The sequence below is a fragment of the Leiobunum rupestre genome, chromosome 11, assembly GCF_980474605.1.
Source record: "Leiobunum rupestre chromosome 11, qqLeiRupe1.1.hap1, whole genome shotgun sequence".
In the NCBI taxonomy this organism is placed as follows: domain Eukaryota; kingdom Metazoa; phylum Arthropoda; class Arachnida; order Opiliones; family Sclerosomatidae; genus Leiobunum; species Leiobunum rupestre.
In genome coordinates, this window is record NC_143394.1 from 19529780 (window position 1) to 19544512 (window position 14733).

General features: G+C 39.0%; 3 protein-coding genes across 8 annotated transcripts; all 3 read right to left on the minus strand.

The window, feature by feature from the left end:
- Positions 1-2014: 2014 nt before the first annotated feature.
- Positions 2015-7924, minus strand: LOC149921947 (uncharacterized). Of its 5 annotated transcripts, none has more exons than XM_090164072.1 (2): positions 7837-7924; positions 2015-4964 (listed from the first exon to the last, which is right to left on the minus strand). In XM_090164072.1, exon 2 carries the CDS (start codon positions 4909-4911, stop codon positions 2062-2064), a length of 2850 nt encoding a protein of 949 aa, XP_090020198.1. In that variant the 5' UTR covers positions 4912-4964; positions 7837-7924; the 3' UTR covers positions 2015-2061. The 5 variants fall into 5 exon arrangements, 4 of the variants coding, with proteins under 4 accessions (XP_090020198.1, XP_090020199.1, XP_090020200.1 ...); XM_090164073.1 differs by having other exon boundaries at positions 7822-7909; XM_090164074.1 differs by lacking the exon at positions 7837-7924 and adding an exon at positions 7306-7433.
- Positions 7925-8507: 583 nt separating this feature from the next.
- On the minus strand, positions 8508-11158 carry LOC149921948 (uncharacterized). Its single transcript, XM_090164081.1, has 2 exons — positions 11019-11158; positions 8508-9793 (listed from the first exon to the last, which is right to left on the minus strand). The coding sequence occupies exons 1-2, from the start codon at positions 11062-11064 to the stop codon at positions 8535-8537; spliced, it is 1305 nt and encodes a 434-aa protein (XP_090020207.1). The 5' UTR covers positions 11065-11158; the 3' UTR covers positions 8508-8534.
- Positions 11159-12037: 879 nt separating this feature from the next.
- Positions 12038-13204, minus strand: LOC149921949 (uncharacterized). Of its 2 annotated transcripts, none has more exons than XM_090162981.1 (2): positions 13090-13204; positions 12038-13012 (listed from the first exon to the last, which is right to left on the minus strand). In XM_090162981.1, exons 1-2 carry the CDS (start codon positions 13154-13156, stop codon positions 12108-12110), a joined length of 972 nt encoding a protein of 323 aa, XP_090019107.1. In that variant the 5' UTR covers positions 13157-13204; the 3' UTR covers positions 12038-12107. The 2 variants fall into 2 exon arrangements, with proteins under 2 accessions (XP_090019107.1, XP_090019106.1); XM_090162980.1 differs by having other exon boundaries at positions 12038-13015; positions 13090-13203.
- Positions 13205-14733: the final 1529 nt, after the last annotated feature.

Genomic DNA, 14733 nt, shown 5'->3' on the forward strand with positions numbered 1-14733 from the left:
CAGTTCAGTTTTGAAGGTTAGATTTTTATAAAAAGGGCGACTCGTCAAGTTTTAATTCGTGTCTTGTTCAACTTGTTAAAATGTTCCACGCGCTCTTTAATATTTTAGCGTAAAAGGCTCGCGCATTTTTTTTTCATTTCAGGGAGCACGAGCGAAATCGCTCGAGCCCATTTACGCTAAAATATCAAGAAGCGCGTGGAACTTTTTAACCAGTTGAATAAGATAAAAATAGAGTTTATGATAGCGTCTATTGGCTATCACAGTGAAACGTCACTTCTACGTCACGAGTGACGGGCCCGATACATCCATAGATATAGGAAACGTATATAAAGGTCTAGATAAAATATTTCAAAGGGAGTTAATACGGAGGTGACAGCTAGCAGAAACGCGTAATTTCTGCAGGCTATCCTTATAAGACGTTATATATCGGTAAGAAAGCTCGTGCTATCGTCGCGAGAGCCATTGTCTCCTGCTTAAAAATTATACTAAAAGTCACCAACAGATGGTGTCTAAAGACTACGACCTGCGGAAAGGTCTAAGTACTAAAATGCTAAGAGAGCTCGCGCTCTTGGTCACGTGCCTTCCTCGGTGTCTGCTAGGTGTCATTTCCGTATTTTATGTTAGGCTTAGACCTTTATATACATTTCTTATATCTATGGATACATCTAAACAAGAAGGCCGATGTCACTTTATAGAAAGGCCTATTGCGCGAGATGACATTCTTTCAGAGGAGTATGACAGATGTCCATTATGGTGATATTTTTGATTTTCATTATAAGTACGCGGATTTTTTAAGGAGTATTTCAATCTATACACTCTTTTATATCCTTATTTGTGAGAGCTGCCATTTTATTACAGGTCTGATTTCAAATAGTGCATGCAAGGCCGCTTCACGCGGTCAAGTCTCGAGCTGATGAGCACGTGCAGGTGCCCTTGCCTGTACTATTTTAAATTAGGCCTGTAATGAAATGGCTCTCCGTTTCGTATCCGTCCTGCCTTCCGCAAGGCATTGTATCCGTTACGAGGCAAAGGCTTGTTAAAGGTAGGACGGAGACGCTACGAAGAGCAGTGAGCGCCTGGCTTAAACCAAAATTAAAACACCTAGCTGGAAGCCGGAACGGAGTCCAACAAGCAAGTTACAAAATTTAAATTTATTTCACCTGTTAGCGTTTCTTCCACTGTTCCACATATTGCATTTTATTTATACCGTTCTAAACCGAAATTAAAACCAATAGCTGAAAGCCCAGCGGGACCGTTCTAAACCAAAATTAAAACACCTAGCTGAAAGCTAGGAATTTATCTGGGGAAAACGATAAAAATCAACATTTAAATGAATACAATTTGGGGCGCTCGGGGCCACAGAAATTGGGCATTTACCGTCCCTCGCACCTTCACGCGGTTTACGATAGAATGGAAAATGATACATCAGTAGAAAGGTGATATCATGCCCTCACTGTGGATTTATAAATTTTGGGCATTTTGGGGCCCAGACATTGGGCATAGGCTGTCCTTCGTATCGTATCGTTTGGGATAAAAAATAAAATGGTAGTACATTGATCGATAAAGGATATCGTGACCTAGCTGCCGCAATATTGAGTTGGGAACTTCGGAGGGGGGGAGGGTGCATTTTTCTCCGGTTAATTATTTGGAAGATATTCCCAACACAAGGGGGAATTTTGGGTATCCAAATGTCCCTGACTGAAAGCTACTTACGTTTTACATCCCACCCCCCCCCAAAAATACGAATTTGCAAATGGTTCTATTCAATTCAACGCGATGCTGAGAGACTCCTTACCCCATCTGGCAGAAAACGTTACTTACGTTCGTAGAATTTCCTCTGAGTCTGAGGTACATTTTCTTGAGCCGATCTGATGTCGTATTACTAGGCAAGAGCTGATCTGATGTCGTATTACTAGGCAAGAACTGATCTGATGTCGTATTACTAGGCAAGAATCAAAACAACGTAACTCAAAAATAATTTCATTTCAAAACCATTATTTTATACATATCTCTATATAATTCACATTATCGTAATTAATAACACAGAAGTGGCATACGCAACTAATTTTTGTGATCGAAAATATCACGGTTAAAAATATCATTTGAAACAGCAAATTTATTATGGTTCGACATTAAACGGTCCATGGAGATCGAACTGCTTTTCTTGACATAGAGTAAGTTCCTTTTGCGCAGATTGTGCGTAGAGCAGTTGAAATTGATGCAATTGAGTACACTCGGACAGTCAATTTGGCCAGTAACGATTCGATGTAGAAATTCAATGTCAGCTTCAACGAGTCTTTCCGCGACAGTGAGAAGGTTTAATTCTTTCATTTGGATTTCGTAGTTTTCCTCCTCCTCCGAAGAAAGACCAATCGAATTTAATAAATAAATAAATTTCCTTTGGACGGTTTCGAGCCTGGACAGTTGATTGTCACTACCGTTACTGAAGACCAAGCAGCCACTCAGGAGAGAAGGGAGAACGGCGGATTTATACAGAGTAACAAAACATTCTTCCGAATTCATTGGTTTGGCGAGACTGTAGGACCGACCCAGCATTTCATTACACTTTGTGACGGTCTTTTCAATATGCAAATCGAAGTTCAGGTTGTCGTCATAAATTATTCCCAAATCTGTAACCGAAGTATCTCGTTTTACGGTAATACCATTTAATTTATAGCCGTAATGAACCATTTTAGCCTTTCTGGAAAATGAAACCACTACGGTTTTTTGTTGGTTGATGGATATGTTGTTACTAATACACCAATCGTTCAGCCTTTCCAAGTCGCTCTGTAGATCTACGCAATCGAACTTGTTTGCAATGGGTTTGGCCAATTTGAGGCTCTCGCCGAATTGAAACAACTGAGACTGCGTTATTAATGGAGCAATGTCGTAAGTGTAGATATTGAGAAACAATGGACCTAACGAAGACCCTCTAGGAATTCCGTGGTCAACTCGGAAGGAAGTGGCGTCACCGTTGAATTCGACAATGTTAGTTCGTCCGGTTAAGTAGTCTCTGCACCATTCTAGAAGGGATCCTGATAGACCATGCAGCAGAAGTTTGTCCAAAAGTCGTCGGTGAGAGACACTCTCGAAAGCGATTTCCAGGTTCACGTAGATGGTGTCAACCTGGCCACGCTTCTTTACGAATGGTTCGATGTAATTGGAGAAGGATAATAAATTTGTGTCGACAGATCGCCCTTTCACGCCACCATACTGGGTATCGGGCAAATAGACCTTAAACCAGTTATATAAGTGGTCGCGCAGAACGTGGTCCATCACCATTGCCACCGAACTCAAGACTGAAACGGGCCGGTAGTTCTCAAGGTCCTCTTTACTACCTTTCTTTAAGACTGGAGACACCAAAACCTGCTTCCATATCTTCGGATATCTTCCCGTGCGAAGGGACAGGTTGAAGATGCGCACTAAAACCGGGGCCACAATCTCTGCGGTGATCTTGAGAATGGAATTAGGAATACCGTCATGCCCTGACGTCATATTAAAGTTTAACTTCTGTATGGCCTTTAGAATGTCATCTTCAGTTATTTTTAAGTTAAAGAAATTGTTCGGAAATATATTGTTATCAAGCACGGGTTCTCCCAGAGCACAATGGTCTTTTGTCATTTCAGAAAAGAAGTCAGCGAAGCGCTTGGCGGTAAGATGACTGTCCGTTTTCAGGGTTCGTTGTTCAGAGTTAATAGAGTCACGTTTAGGTTTAAACAAGTTCATAGACCGTCTTACGGTCGATGTAAATAATTCGGTATCGCTTTGTTCTTCGGTCACTTCGGAGAAGTAATCTGCGAAGCGCTTGGCGATCGAATTCGATAGCGAAGGACGTTGCCCTGAGTTAACTGAATCGGGTTTGGGTTTGCCCGAGTCCACAGCCAGTTTTACAGTCGAAGTAAATAATTGAGAATCAGTTCGGTCTTTGTTCACTCCAGAAACGAAATCGGAAAAGCTTTTGGCGATGGAAGGGCACCCCAATTTTAGAGTACGATGTCTAGAGTTTATTGAGGATGGTTTAGTTACGAACAAGTCCATAGACCGTTTGACGATCGAGGTAAATATTTCAACGGCATTATCGACATCGATAGCGTGGAAAACAGGGGTCCAATCTATGGATCTTAGATAATTCATTAACGCATCGTAGTTATCGTTTTGGGGAACCACACGATTCTCCAGCTTAGCGTCGCTTTCGTTGAGAGAAGCGTTAATGGTGTAGTCTAGAGAGAGAGAAGGATGGTAAGGGTCTCTTTTAACAACGGCAAAGTCGCATCCTTCGAGGACGGCGCTGTTCTCTTTGACGAAGCACAAGTCCAAATACTTGCCCTGGTAGTTCGCGATGCGGTTAATTTGAGTTAAATTACAGAAATGGGAAAAGTCCACGATAGTTTGAGCTTTGTTTTTGACGGAGCTCAAACAACCGGAACAATCCGAACTAGGCCAAGTCACTCCTGGAATGTTAAAGTCACCGAGTAATATTACCCCGTGGCTCCATATAGTCAAGTTCGTTTCCAGTAATAAGGTTAATTCGCGGTACTTTTCAGTGGATAATTTCGGTGGTAAATAAATGTTCCCCAGCAAAAGTTTGAGGTCAGTTCCGGCGTCCAATTCCAACCACACAGCCTCGAAAGCTCCTTCTAGATCGGGACGTCGAAAACACTCGAAGTTCACGTTTCTGGAAACGGCCGTTAGAACGCCACCATGGTCTCCGTCACCTTTGCCGGCACGGTCATTCCTGAAGACGCGATAATTGGTCGGGAAATAGTCCGAGTCCGACTGCTCTGGCGTGAGGAAAGTTTCGGTGAGGCAATAGACGTGGAAATCGTTGTTGAGGACATTGTCGTAAAACTCCGTGGCCTTGGTCCTCAGGCCCCGCACGTTTTGGTAATACACTTTGATTTTGTTCTTCATATTTTACTTTGGCATCGGAATCGTCAATTCAATCACTATTTCACGATTTCATTCTATAACGGACAAAATAAAAGATGAGGTATAAATTCAAATTCATTTTTATTTTTCAGAGACCTGCATTGCGGTTAGAGGGCAATTCAGAAGTTAAAAATGAAATTAACAAATGAAATTAACAAATGAAACTAACAAATCAAACCAACAAGTGAAATTAATAAATGAAATTAACAAATTAAACTAACAAATGAAATTAAAAAATGAAACTAACAAATGAAACTAACAAATGAAACTAACAAATGAAATTAATAACTGAAATTAACAAATTAAACTAACAAATGAAACTAATAAATTTACGAAACTAACAAATGAAACTAACAAATTTACGAAACTAACCAACAGTTAGGTTTAGAAGGGTCAATGATAGGTCAATCGATAGGAAATATCAAACCCTCGGTAGCACATTATGAATTTTACGACTAGGGCCCATAAGATGATTAATTTCCTATTTTAGGGACTTTTAGCTCTTTTCACCTAGAAATCTACACACATTTCTGAAATAAAGTTTAAAGGGCAACGCAAGTGAGCTGGCATTTGTGTGACTATGTATGCAAAGTGCGAAATTTACGGTAAACTCTGCGTGGTCTCGCTAGTACCGAGTGGGGGTGTAGGGGGTTAAAAAGCACGGTGCTTTTTCTTTTTTTTTTGCCACAGAGCTTGCGTTGCCCTTTAATTTGGATGAAAGTTATGTTTTTGTATAGATTAGTGCCGACCCGTAAAAGCTTAAAATATTTCGTTACCGACCCGGACCGTAAAAATTTAAAATATTTTGTGCTTGCCCCGACCCCTAAGAAGCTATAGTGATATTTGAATTTAGTAGCAATTTAATATTAGGACACTCGCACCATCTGTCTCCAGATATTTCCTTACCGATCTTGAAATACACAAAATTTATTTTCCTGTTTTTCTTCGGAGGTCCAACCATGGACATGGTCCAACGGGTAAAGTCCGCGTACTCTTTAGCAAAAGTTATTTTTTCTTTTAATATTCGTTCTGGTTATTATTATCATTAATTTATTTTTTTGGTTAAAAAGGGTGATTGAAATATTGTGTCCGGTGGACAAGGGGATTTTGATAGCGATGTAATAAAAAAAACTCTTAGTTTACTAATATTAAAGCTCTTTAAAATTGATAGGGTGATTAAGATATATTTAATTATAATTTTCCTGGTAATGAATTTTACGATGATATTTCCTGGCGTTTATTATTTTAGTTTACAATTGATATAATTGTTCTTATTTTACTTTGACACTTAAAATATACTTAACGTAATCAAAAAATCGATTTATTTTATTTAAATATATATATCTGTGATATAAGTTACTTTTGTTTTTGTGTTTTTACCTCATTTTCGTAGTCTAAGTTATTGATTTATTGCGTGCATCGGAAACAAAATATAAACGAATCTTAATAACACTTAATTGATTTTGCTCTGCATTGGAATTGCTTCGACATACGTTTTCTACATTTTCATACATTAAAGTATCAATGATATCAGACAAGGCTTTACAGCAGTATAGTTTTGTTACCTGTGTTGTGTAATTTAATAAAATACATTAAATCTTTTGGAGTAGACTATTTTCAAAATAAACATTTTAAGTTAAAAGCTAAATTAAACTTTAGGAAGAGCATTTGGTGGATTTGCTCAAAATAATAAATTATATTTTGATACAAGCGCTCAAAATATTGTAAAATAAGTGCGTTTCAATAACGGCATCGCCATCTATTGCCTACAAATATAACTATTAGTAAGCTACTTTCTGTGACGCGAATAAATAATGATTCAGATTTTACTTTGACAGAATTGTATCCATTCTGATGTCAGGACGCATTGTTTGAAAAAATCTGTTTTAATATCCCCATCTCCATCTATTGACTATAAGATTACATCATCACTGACGTCATAATAACATCGCCAATCACTTTCATTCTCCTAACTGCGCATGCGCCTATTATGATCGAGCAGCCTGGGACGCCTTACATCAGCTGTTAAGCATTCTAGGCTAGAGAAATAGGCCTAGGAATTTTAGGCGAGATAAATAATAACAATTTTGGGCCTACCGACCGATGTACCGCTTTTAACCGAGTAATTATTTGATATTTTCATCGCTCCGTACCTGTTTTTATCCTCAGACAAACGCCGGCTCTCTATTTAGCCCTGGGGTGAACAAATTTCAAAATTTAAAGATTGCTAGTGGTTTTGAAGGTCGTAACGCACTTTTACATATTAAAAAAATAACAATTTGGGCACGAAGCCAGTGAGTAACAGAGAGTTTTCGCATTACGATTTTACAAAGCCAATAGGGGCTTAAATAAAACATCTTCAAGGAAATCACCAACCTGGGGAGGTTTAGTAACGGTTTCTCCCACCAGATGGAGTAAGGACTCGAGTAAAAACCTGCACACTTCAAAACATCGTCTTTTAATTAATTCAAATCTCAGAAGCAAAATAAGCAAATTAAAAAATAAGAGTAGGTGTTGTTACGTGTTGAAACTTTAATAAATAATATTCAAAACGCGCTTTAAATATGGAGAATGATTAATTAATCCACCAATTTTAAATAATTTTTGGAGCGTTATTAAGGGTCTAAAATGAAAATATGATTTTAAGTTTTTACCCAACTATTTATCTTACGCCATTCTTATTAAAAATGGATTTTCAAAAAGTTGTTTTATTTTTTTTAAATAACTTGCTCCGAACATATTAAAAAATTAAAATCATAGTTTTATTCTATGAAAACCCAATTAATCCTTAGATTCACAGTTTCACCTTTAATTTAAAAATATTTCTAACCCTTGTAAGACGTAAAACGATTTGACGAATGTCATTAAGTTTAATAAAATTGTAGTTAATACCTGTTACGAACTTACGTTGTTCGTTGTTCTTTCTTAATCCACTGAATAATCCATCAAGAATCTTATAATTTGAAGTTCTCAATTCAAACCTCGAAGTGTGTTCTTTCAGCAAATTGCACATGTGCTCAGTGACCCGTGACGAGCCCGGGCCCGATGGGAAATAGGGGTAGCTGAGCCAAACTACCTGGGGCCCGTGCAGCCTAGGGGGGGCGTGTTTGGTTAGATACACAACTTCCCGAAAACGAGTCCATTTATCATGCTAAGTCCTTGCGATACAGACTGGCATAAACTTAAGTTAATATTTGTTTACCCGCTAATCTCATAGACGTATAGAATTGTAATGTTAAGTACATTTTATGAACAAAAATTTACAAACCGCGTATTAATTTCTGGACAAATATTGAGAAGCGTTAACAACCGTAATCTATCTCTATCTAGCTTTTAATTCCACGCGTAGGTTCGTTTGGTTAGTTTCAGTTTGGTTTTGAGCAATTGAAGATAAGGGGCAGGCGGAGCCATCTGCGATCAATATGCAAAGCTTGTTACTTTACGCCTTTACTAAATGAGATAAGAACACGAATACAATACGACATCTATATTACACAGTCATGTCCCAATTTGCCCGTTTCTCTTGAAGCGATTGGGTTTTAAAAATGTCCCATATTTTGAGTGAAATAATTAGGAGTATTAGATTAGGATTTATTATCAATTTCTCAAGGACTTTCGTTTTCAAGCAGAGGGTCTCTATCTCCGAGCCTGATTCGTCTGTTGAACCTTCTCCTCCGCAGAGTCTTCTCGCATAAGGCTAGTCCAATACCAACCACGGACGCTGATGCCACTAAAACTGTAATTAGAATAGCCGCTACAGCGCCACCAGAGAGCCTATGCCTTGGTTTAGTTGTTTTTGTAGTTCCAGCTGGTTCACTGGTAGTCAAACTAGGATCTACGGTGGTAGTTGAACCAGGATCTACGCTGATAGTTGGACCAGGATCTACGCTGGTTGTTGAGCTATGACTTCCGCTGGTAGTTGAATCAGGATCTACGCTGGTTGTTGAACTATGACTTCCGCTGATAGTTGGACCAGGATCTACGCTGGTTGTTGAACTATGACTTCCGCTGATAGTTGGACCAGGATCTACGCTGGTTGTTGAACTATGACTTCCGCTGATAGTTGGACCAGGATCTACGCTGGTTGTTGAACTATGACTTCCGCTGATAGTTGGACCAGGATCTACGCTGGTTGTTGAGCTATGACTTCCGCTGATAGTTGGACCAGGATCTACGCTGGTTGTTGAACTATGACTTCCGCTGATAGTTGGACCAGGATCTACGCTGGTTGTTGAGCTATGACGTCCGCTGGTAGTTGAATCAGGATCTACGCTGGTTGTTGAACTATGACTTCCGCTGGTAGTTGAACCAGGATCTACGTTGGTTGTTGAGCTATGACTTCCGCTGGTAGTTGAATCAGGATGTACGCTGGTTGTTGAACTATGACTTCCACTGGTAGTTGAACCAGGATCTACGTTGGTTGTTGAACTATGACTTCCGCTGGTAGTTGAACCAGGATCTACGCTGGTTGTTGAACTATGACTTCCGCTGGTAGTCGAACCTGGATCTACATTGGTAGTCAAACCAGGTTCAACCTTCGTTGTTAACTTAGTTTCTGTAGCTTTTGGGTCAGTCGTAATGGTTGATACTTTTGTCTTAGTCTGAATTATGGCTATGGTTGTGGGTAGTTCTGAAATTGTTGTGTTCAAGGCGGATTTCACATTAACATTTTCGTCATTTCGACTTGACTCGTATAAAATGTTCTTTGTTAAATCTTTAGAATTTGCTTGAGTTTGTGACACTTTTTCGGTTGTCGGTGTAAATGTCTCCAAATTACTAAATGTTAATTGTGTTGACTCAGTACGAAACACATCAGCTGAACCGTTTGACGTATTCGCTCTACTTTCATCAAATATTACAAAAACTGTAACAAATTAACAATAAGTTACCATGTGTATATCGTAGTGTAACACCAAAATATATTGAAATAGTACCACACGATGGCGATTCCGTGAATTATACAATCGTTATTTTGACTAAACATAGCGACTGTTCCCAATTTTCATTGATCAAAAATATACTCACAACCCAAAGTCATTTTTACCTTGGTATTTATATAATGAGCTAACCTGAACCAAAGATAATATAAACCTGGTACCCTATATTCGAAATAACTGCCTCGCGCGTATAGTTAATAGCACTTACCCACTTCCTGCCGAAACTCCGAAAAAATTAGATCCGCAGTAACATTGGCAACCAACTATAGATAAGAACACGGCCAACTTTGATGACGCGCTGACGTAGGTCGTATTTTCGGAGGTAACGTGCCGGAAGTGGGTAAACCGGCAATCAGAAAGCTCTCAAAATTTGAATCTAGCGTACGGAGTTCCATATTATCTTTGCCTGAACCTATACGAAATTAACCAAAACGCAAATAAACAAGGCCTAGCGAATTTCATAGACCTGCGGAAAAGAAACCAGATGACGTATTGAAATTGATAACTGCTGTCACGCACCTCCTTTCTTGCTTCTGTTGTGAGGGCAAGTGAAGTAAGTTTATGGGTAATATCGTGGTGAATTTTGATCTTTGAGCATACTAATCTCTGGAATTATTAATTTCAAGTCCTTATACTTATTTATATTTCTATATTTATTTATTTCTCAGTGGTGAAAATATATAGTAAAATGAGACAAGCTTGGGGTTAGCAACTTTGATCAATGATTACAATATTTTTACCTCACATTTTTACGTGATTTCCATTGGTTTAACGCAATTTGTTTTAAGATTTTCGGCTATTTTCTCATGTGAATTTTAATTATTTCCGTTCAATTTGTACGCCTGATTAGGAACTAAATCGAAAAATTATCTGCTAATCCTCTATATAACTTATTTCTAACGCAACTAGCGTCAAACATCCATAGCTTCTGTTAAACCTGGTGGTAGAAATGTGCAATTCGTTGATCCATTATCAATATTGAAGTTCATACTCCCTTTAAGCGACTACTACCACATACGTAGGCAATTCAACTTATATATAGAAAATTTAAGCTACAACCCTCGAAGACTTTGAATAGGTGATACACAAGAATTGCCAATTGATTTATTTGTATATTACAAAATAATTATAGTTTAACTTTTCACAACTTACCTGTCAACAGAAGTGTGAAAATGACCGTTAGTTTCATGGCGGTCATTCTTCTAGTCCAACCTTTTTGTATCTGTTAACAACCTATATGCAGAATATTGGAGGCTATTTTCGTATAATATTTTCTTTGTCGTAAAGGTACCTTTTACTTTTCGCAGTTTGTAACTAAGTCGCTTATCTCGCTGTTATCTGATAACGGGTTTCGGCGTTGAATGAAATCCCTGTAGATTTGTCTTTGTGGGTTTTGATTGAAATTGTTCTGGCATTCGGTTACAGTACCATTTTGACGGACTGCATTGACGATTACAACGGGTTCTCACTTCATAACGCCCCCTTCACTGCACAACAGTTTATATAGCAACAGTCTTTTATCCTAATAACGACACCCTATTTATCCTAATATTAATGCCCTATTTATCTTAATACATATTCCACATTAATCCTAATACATATGCCCTATTTTTTCTAATGCTAAAGCCGGGTTTATCCTAATTCCGACCTCAAATATCCTAATATCGACGTCCTGTTTATCCTTATACTGATGCCCTATTTATCCTAATTCCAACGCCTTTTTAGCCCAATACCGACGCCCTCTTATCCTTAAAACTCCGACGTTTGTACCCGAATATCTACGCCCTATTCATCCTAATACTGATGGTCTGTTTATCCTAATACTAATGCTCTATTTATCCTAATACTGATGCTCTATTTATCCTAATACTGATGCTCTATTTATCCTAATACTGATGCTCTATTTATCCTTATACTGATGCTCTATTTATCCTATTACTGATGCTCTATTTATCTTAATACTGATGCTCTATTTATATTAATACTGATGCTCTATTTATCCTATTACTGATGCTATATTTATCCTAATATTGATGCTCTATTTATCCTAATGCTGATGCTCTATTTATCCTAATACTGACGCTCTATTTATCCTAATACAGACGCCCATTTATAATCATAGCGGCGACCTTTTACGCTTCTAGCTTAACATGTAACATAACAAGACGAAATAATAACACAATACATTTATTAAATTAAAAACAGTGCTGTAATTTACAGTAAATAGGTCAAGTGTCTGGTTCAGGGATTACTGCTCTCCAGTAACCTAGAGTGATCTTCTCGCTTTTTCTCCAGTTTTTTCTTGTACAACGCCACCACAACGCCAACGATGATGGCAGATGAACCCAAAACGCCAATGACGATACCGGCAACCGCTCCACCCGACAGCTTAGGGCTTTCCGTAGGCATAGGCTTCATTGTAGTGGTTGTGGGTTGCGGTGTCGTGGTAGTGCCGGTGTGCGTGGTTTTGGTAGCTTCGGTTACGGTGTACGTAGTATTGGGAGCTTCGGTTATGGTGTGCGTAGTATTGGGAGCTTCGGTGACGGTTTGCGTAGTTTTTGGAGCTTCGGTGACGGTTTGCGTAGTTTTTGGAGCTTTGGTGACCGTTTGCGTAGTTTTGGGAGCTCCGGTGACGGTTTGCGTAGTTTTTGGAGCTTCGGTGACCGTTTGCGTAGTTTTTGGAGCTTCGGTGGTTTGCGTAGTTTTGGGAGCTTCGGTAACGGTGAGCGTAGTTTTGGGAGATTCAGTGACGGTTTGCGTAGTTATAGGAGCTTCCGTGATGGTTTGCGTGGTTATAGGAGCTTCCGTGATGGTTTGCGTGGTTTTGGGAGCTTCGGTGACGGTGTGCGTAGTTTTGGGAGCTTCTGTGATGGTTTGCGTAGTTATAGGAGCTTCCGTGATGGTTTGCGTAGTTATAGGAGCTTCCGTGATGGTTTGCGTGGTTTTGGGAGCTTCGGTGACGGTGTGCGTAGTTTTGGGAGCTTCGGTGACGGTGTGCGTAGTTTTGGGAGCTTCCGTGACGGTTTGCGTGGTTTTGGGAGCTTCGGTGCCCGTAAATGTAGTACTTTCGGTTTGGGGGCCCGTCGGTTTGGTCGAGGTAGGGGGCATGGTAGGTTGGTGAAATATCGAATCAAGTTCTCCTACCGCTGCTGAAATAAATATAAAATATAATATATAAACAGTTACCCAATTAAACTGGCATGATAGATTAAAAATAACTTACCATTAGCCAATGCAATGAAAACTACTAAACTCACAAACGATAGAGCTGGCCACATTTTCGAGGCCATTTGAACGTCTGGCTGAAAGCAAAACCCGATTTAAAAAGACTAGTTTTTCCTTAATCATGCTCGCAACAATTAAGGGTCGCGAAACTGTTGCAATATCTCTAGACAGAATCTGTTTACACGTGATGGAAACAATGGCCCCTAATATAATTAAAACATTTCGGTTATCAAAGTAAGTAATACGCCCCCTTGGCCGATAAGTGAAAAATTTTGTGTGGTTGTGAGTGACAATAGCTTTTTGGCCATTCCATAAGATTATCAAGGCCTCCCTAAGTTTGAAACGATTAGGCTACATGAATCCACCTGGTGGTGACACTGAAACTTATGCACACAACTCCCAATGCAAGCAACCGGAAACTGATACGTAGATGGCAAGAGGTAGTATAGGTGGTAGGGCGGAGAGGGATTGGATTATTTGCTCTTTTTATCCGCCAGGTAGCGTAGATACTAATTTTGATTTATATCGAGAGTGTCTAGTGCTGAATACGTGGGCCCTTATAACCAATTCAAACGTAGGGGGGACTTCTGGCCACACGTTAATCTTAAGTAACATCATAAACATAAGTATGACAATTCCTATTCTCACAACGTTAAGTTCTTTAATGATTTTAGTTAGCCATAGTATTTATAGCCATCAATCTAATTTGGCAGTAATTTCTCCAGCAAAGAGAGAAAGAATTGGCGATTTTCTGTTTCCGTGACTTCCGATTACGCAATCACGTACTCTACGACAGATTATCATTAACCGAAATCGTTGAGTGTCATAGTTATACTATTATGTTACTTGTGGTAAAATAAGCAATCGTGGACAATAATGGGAAATATTCACTATATTCGAAGCATTTACTAACTAAGCCTAATAACGATAACTCATTCATATTAGAGAGTTATATCGTCCTTTTTGTCAGGATGGTTCTAAGGCGTGGTTAATTCTGTAAACGGCCAGTTTCACCAACTTTATGTTTAAACATAAAATCAGTCTGACTAAATGAAGGAAAGGCGAAGAGCTAATATGTAGAAAATTTGTAGTTGGGTGATTTTTGCAACGGATCTCCTTGGCTCCAATAAAAGCTTGGTAACTAATTCAAATAATCCAACCGTCCCCTGTAGCACATGAAGTCGTTTTAGGGTCGGGGTACGGTCGAAAAGTCGCTTTATAGTCGACGACCAAATGCCGACCTAAAAAACCGTAAATCCTTTTTTGGGACTATTTATGGTCGGTATGCCAACCATTATCCGACTTAAAATAGACCTTACATTTAATTATTACCCATGTAGCACAAAGAGTCGATTTAAGGTCGGGCTTTGATCGAAAAGTCGCCTTTCGGTCCTGGGGGCCTATTCTGTAAATATTCGAAATCCAATTTTCGATCGAAAACTACATTTCGAACTTCGAGATCTCGACGAATGGTATTCGGTAAAGATTTCGAATAAGCATAAATCAATGCAAATTGTCGAAGTCGATTTCGACATGGTATAGGGTATCGAGATCGAATTCCCATTCGATTTTTTACAGAATCGCCCCCCAGGTCCAAATACGAACTCTAAAAGTCTTAAATGTTTTTGAGAATTCCTCGTGA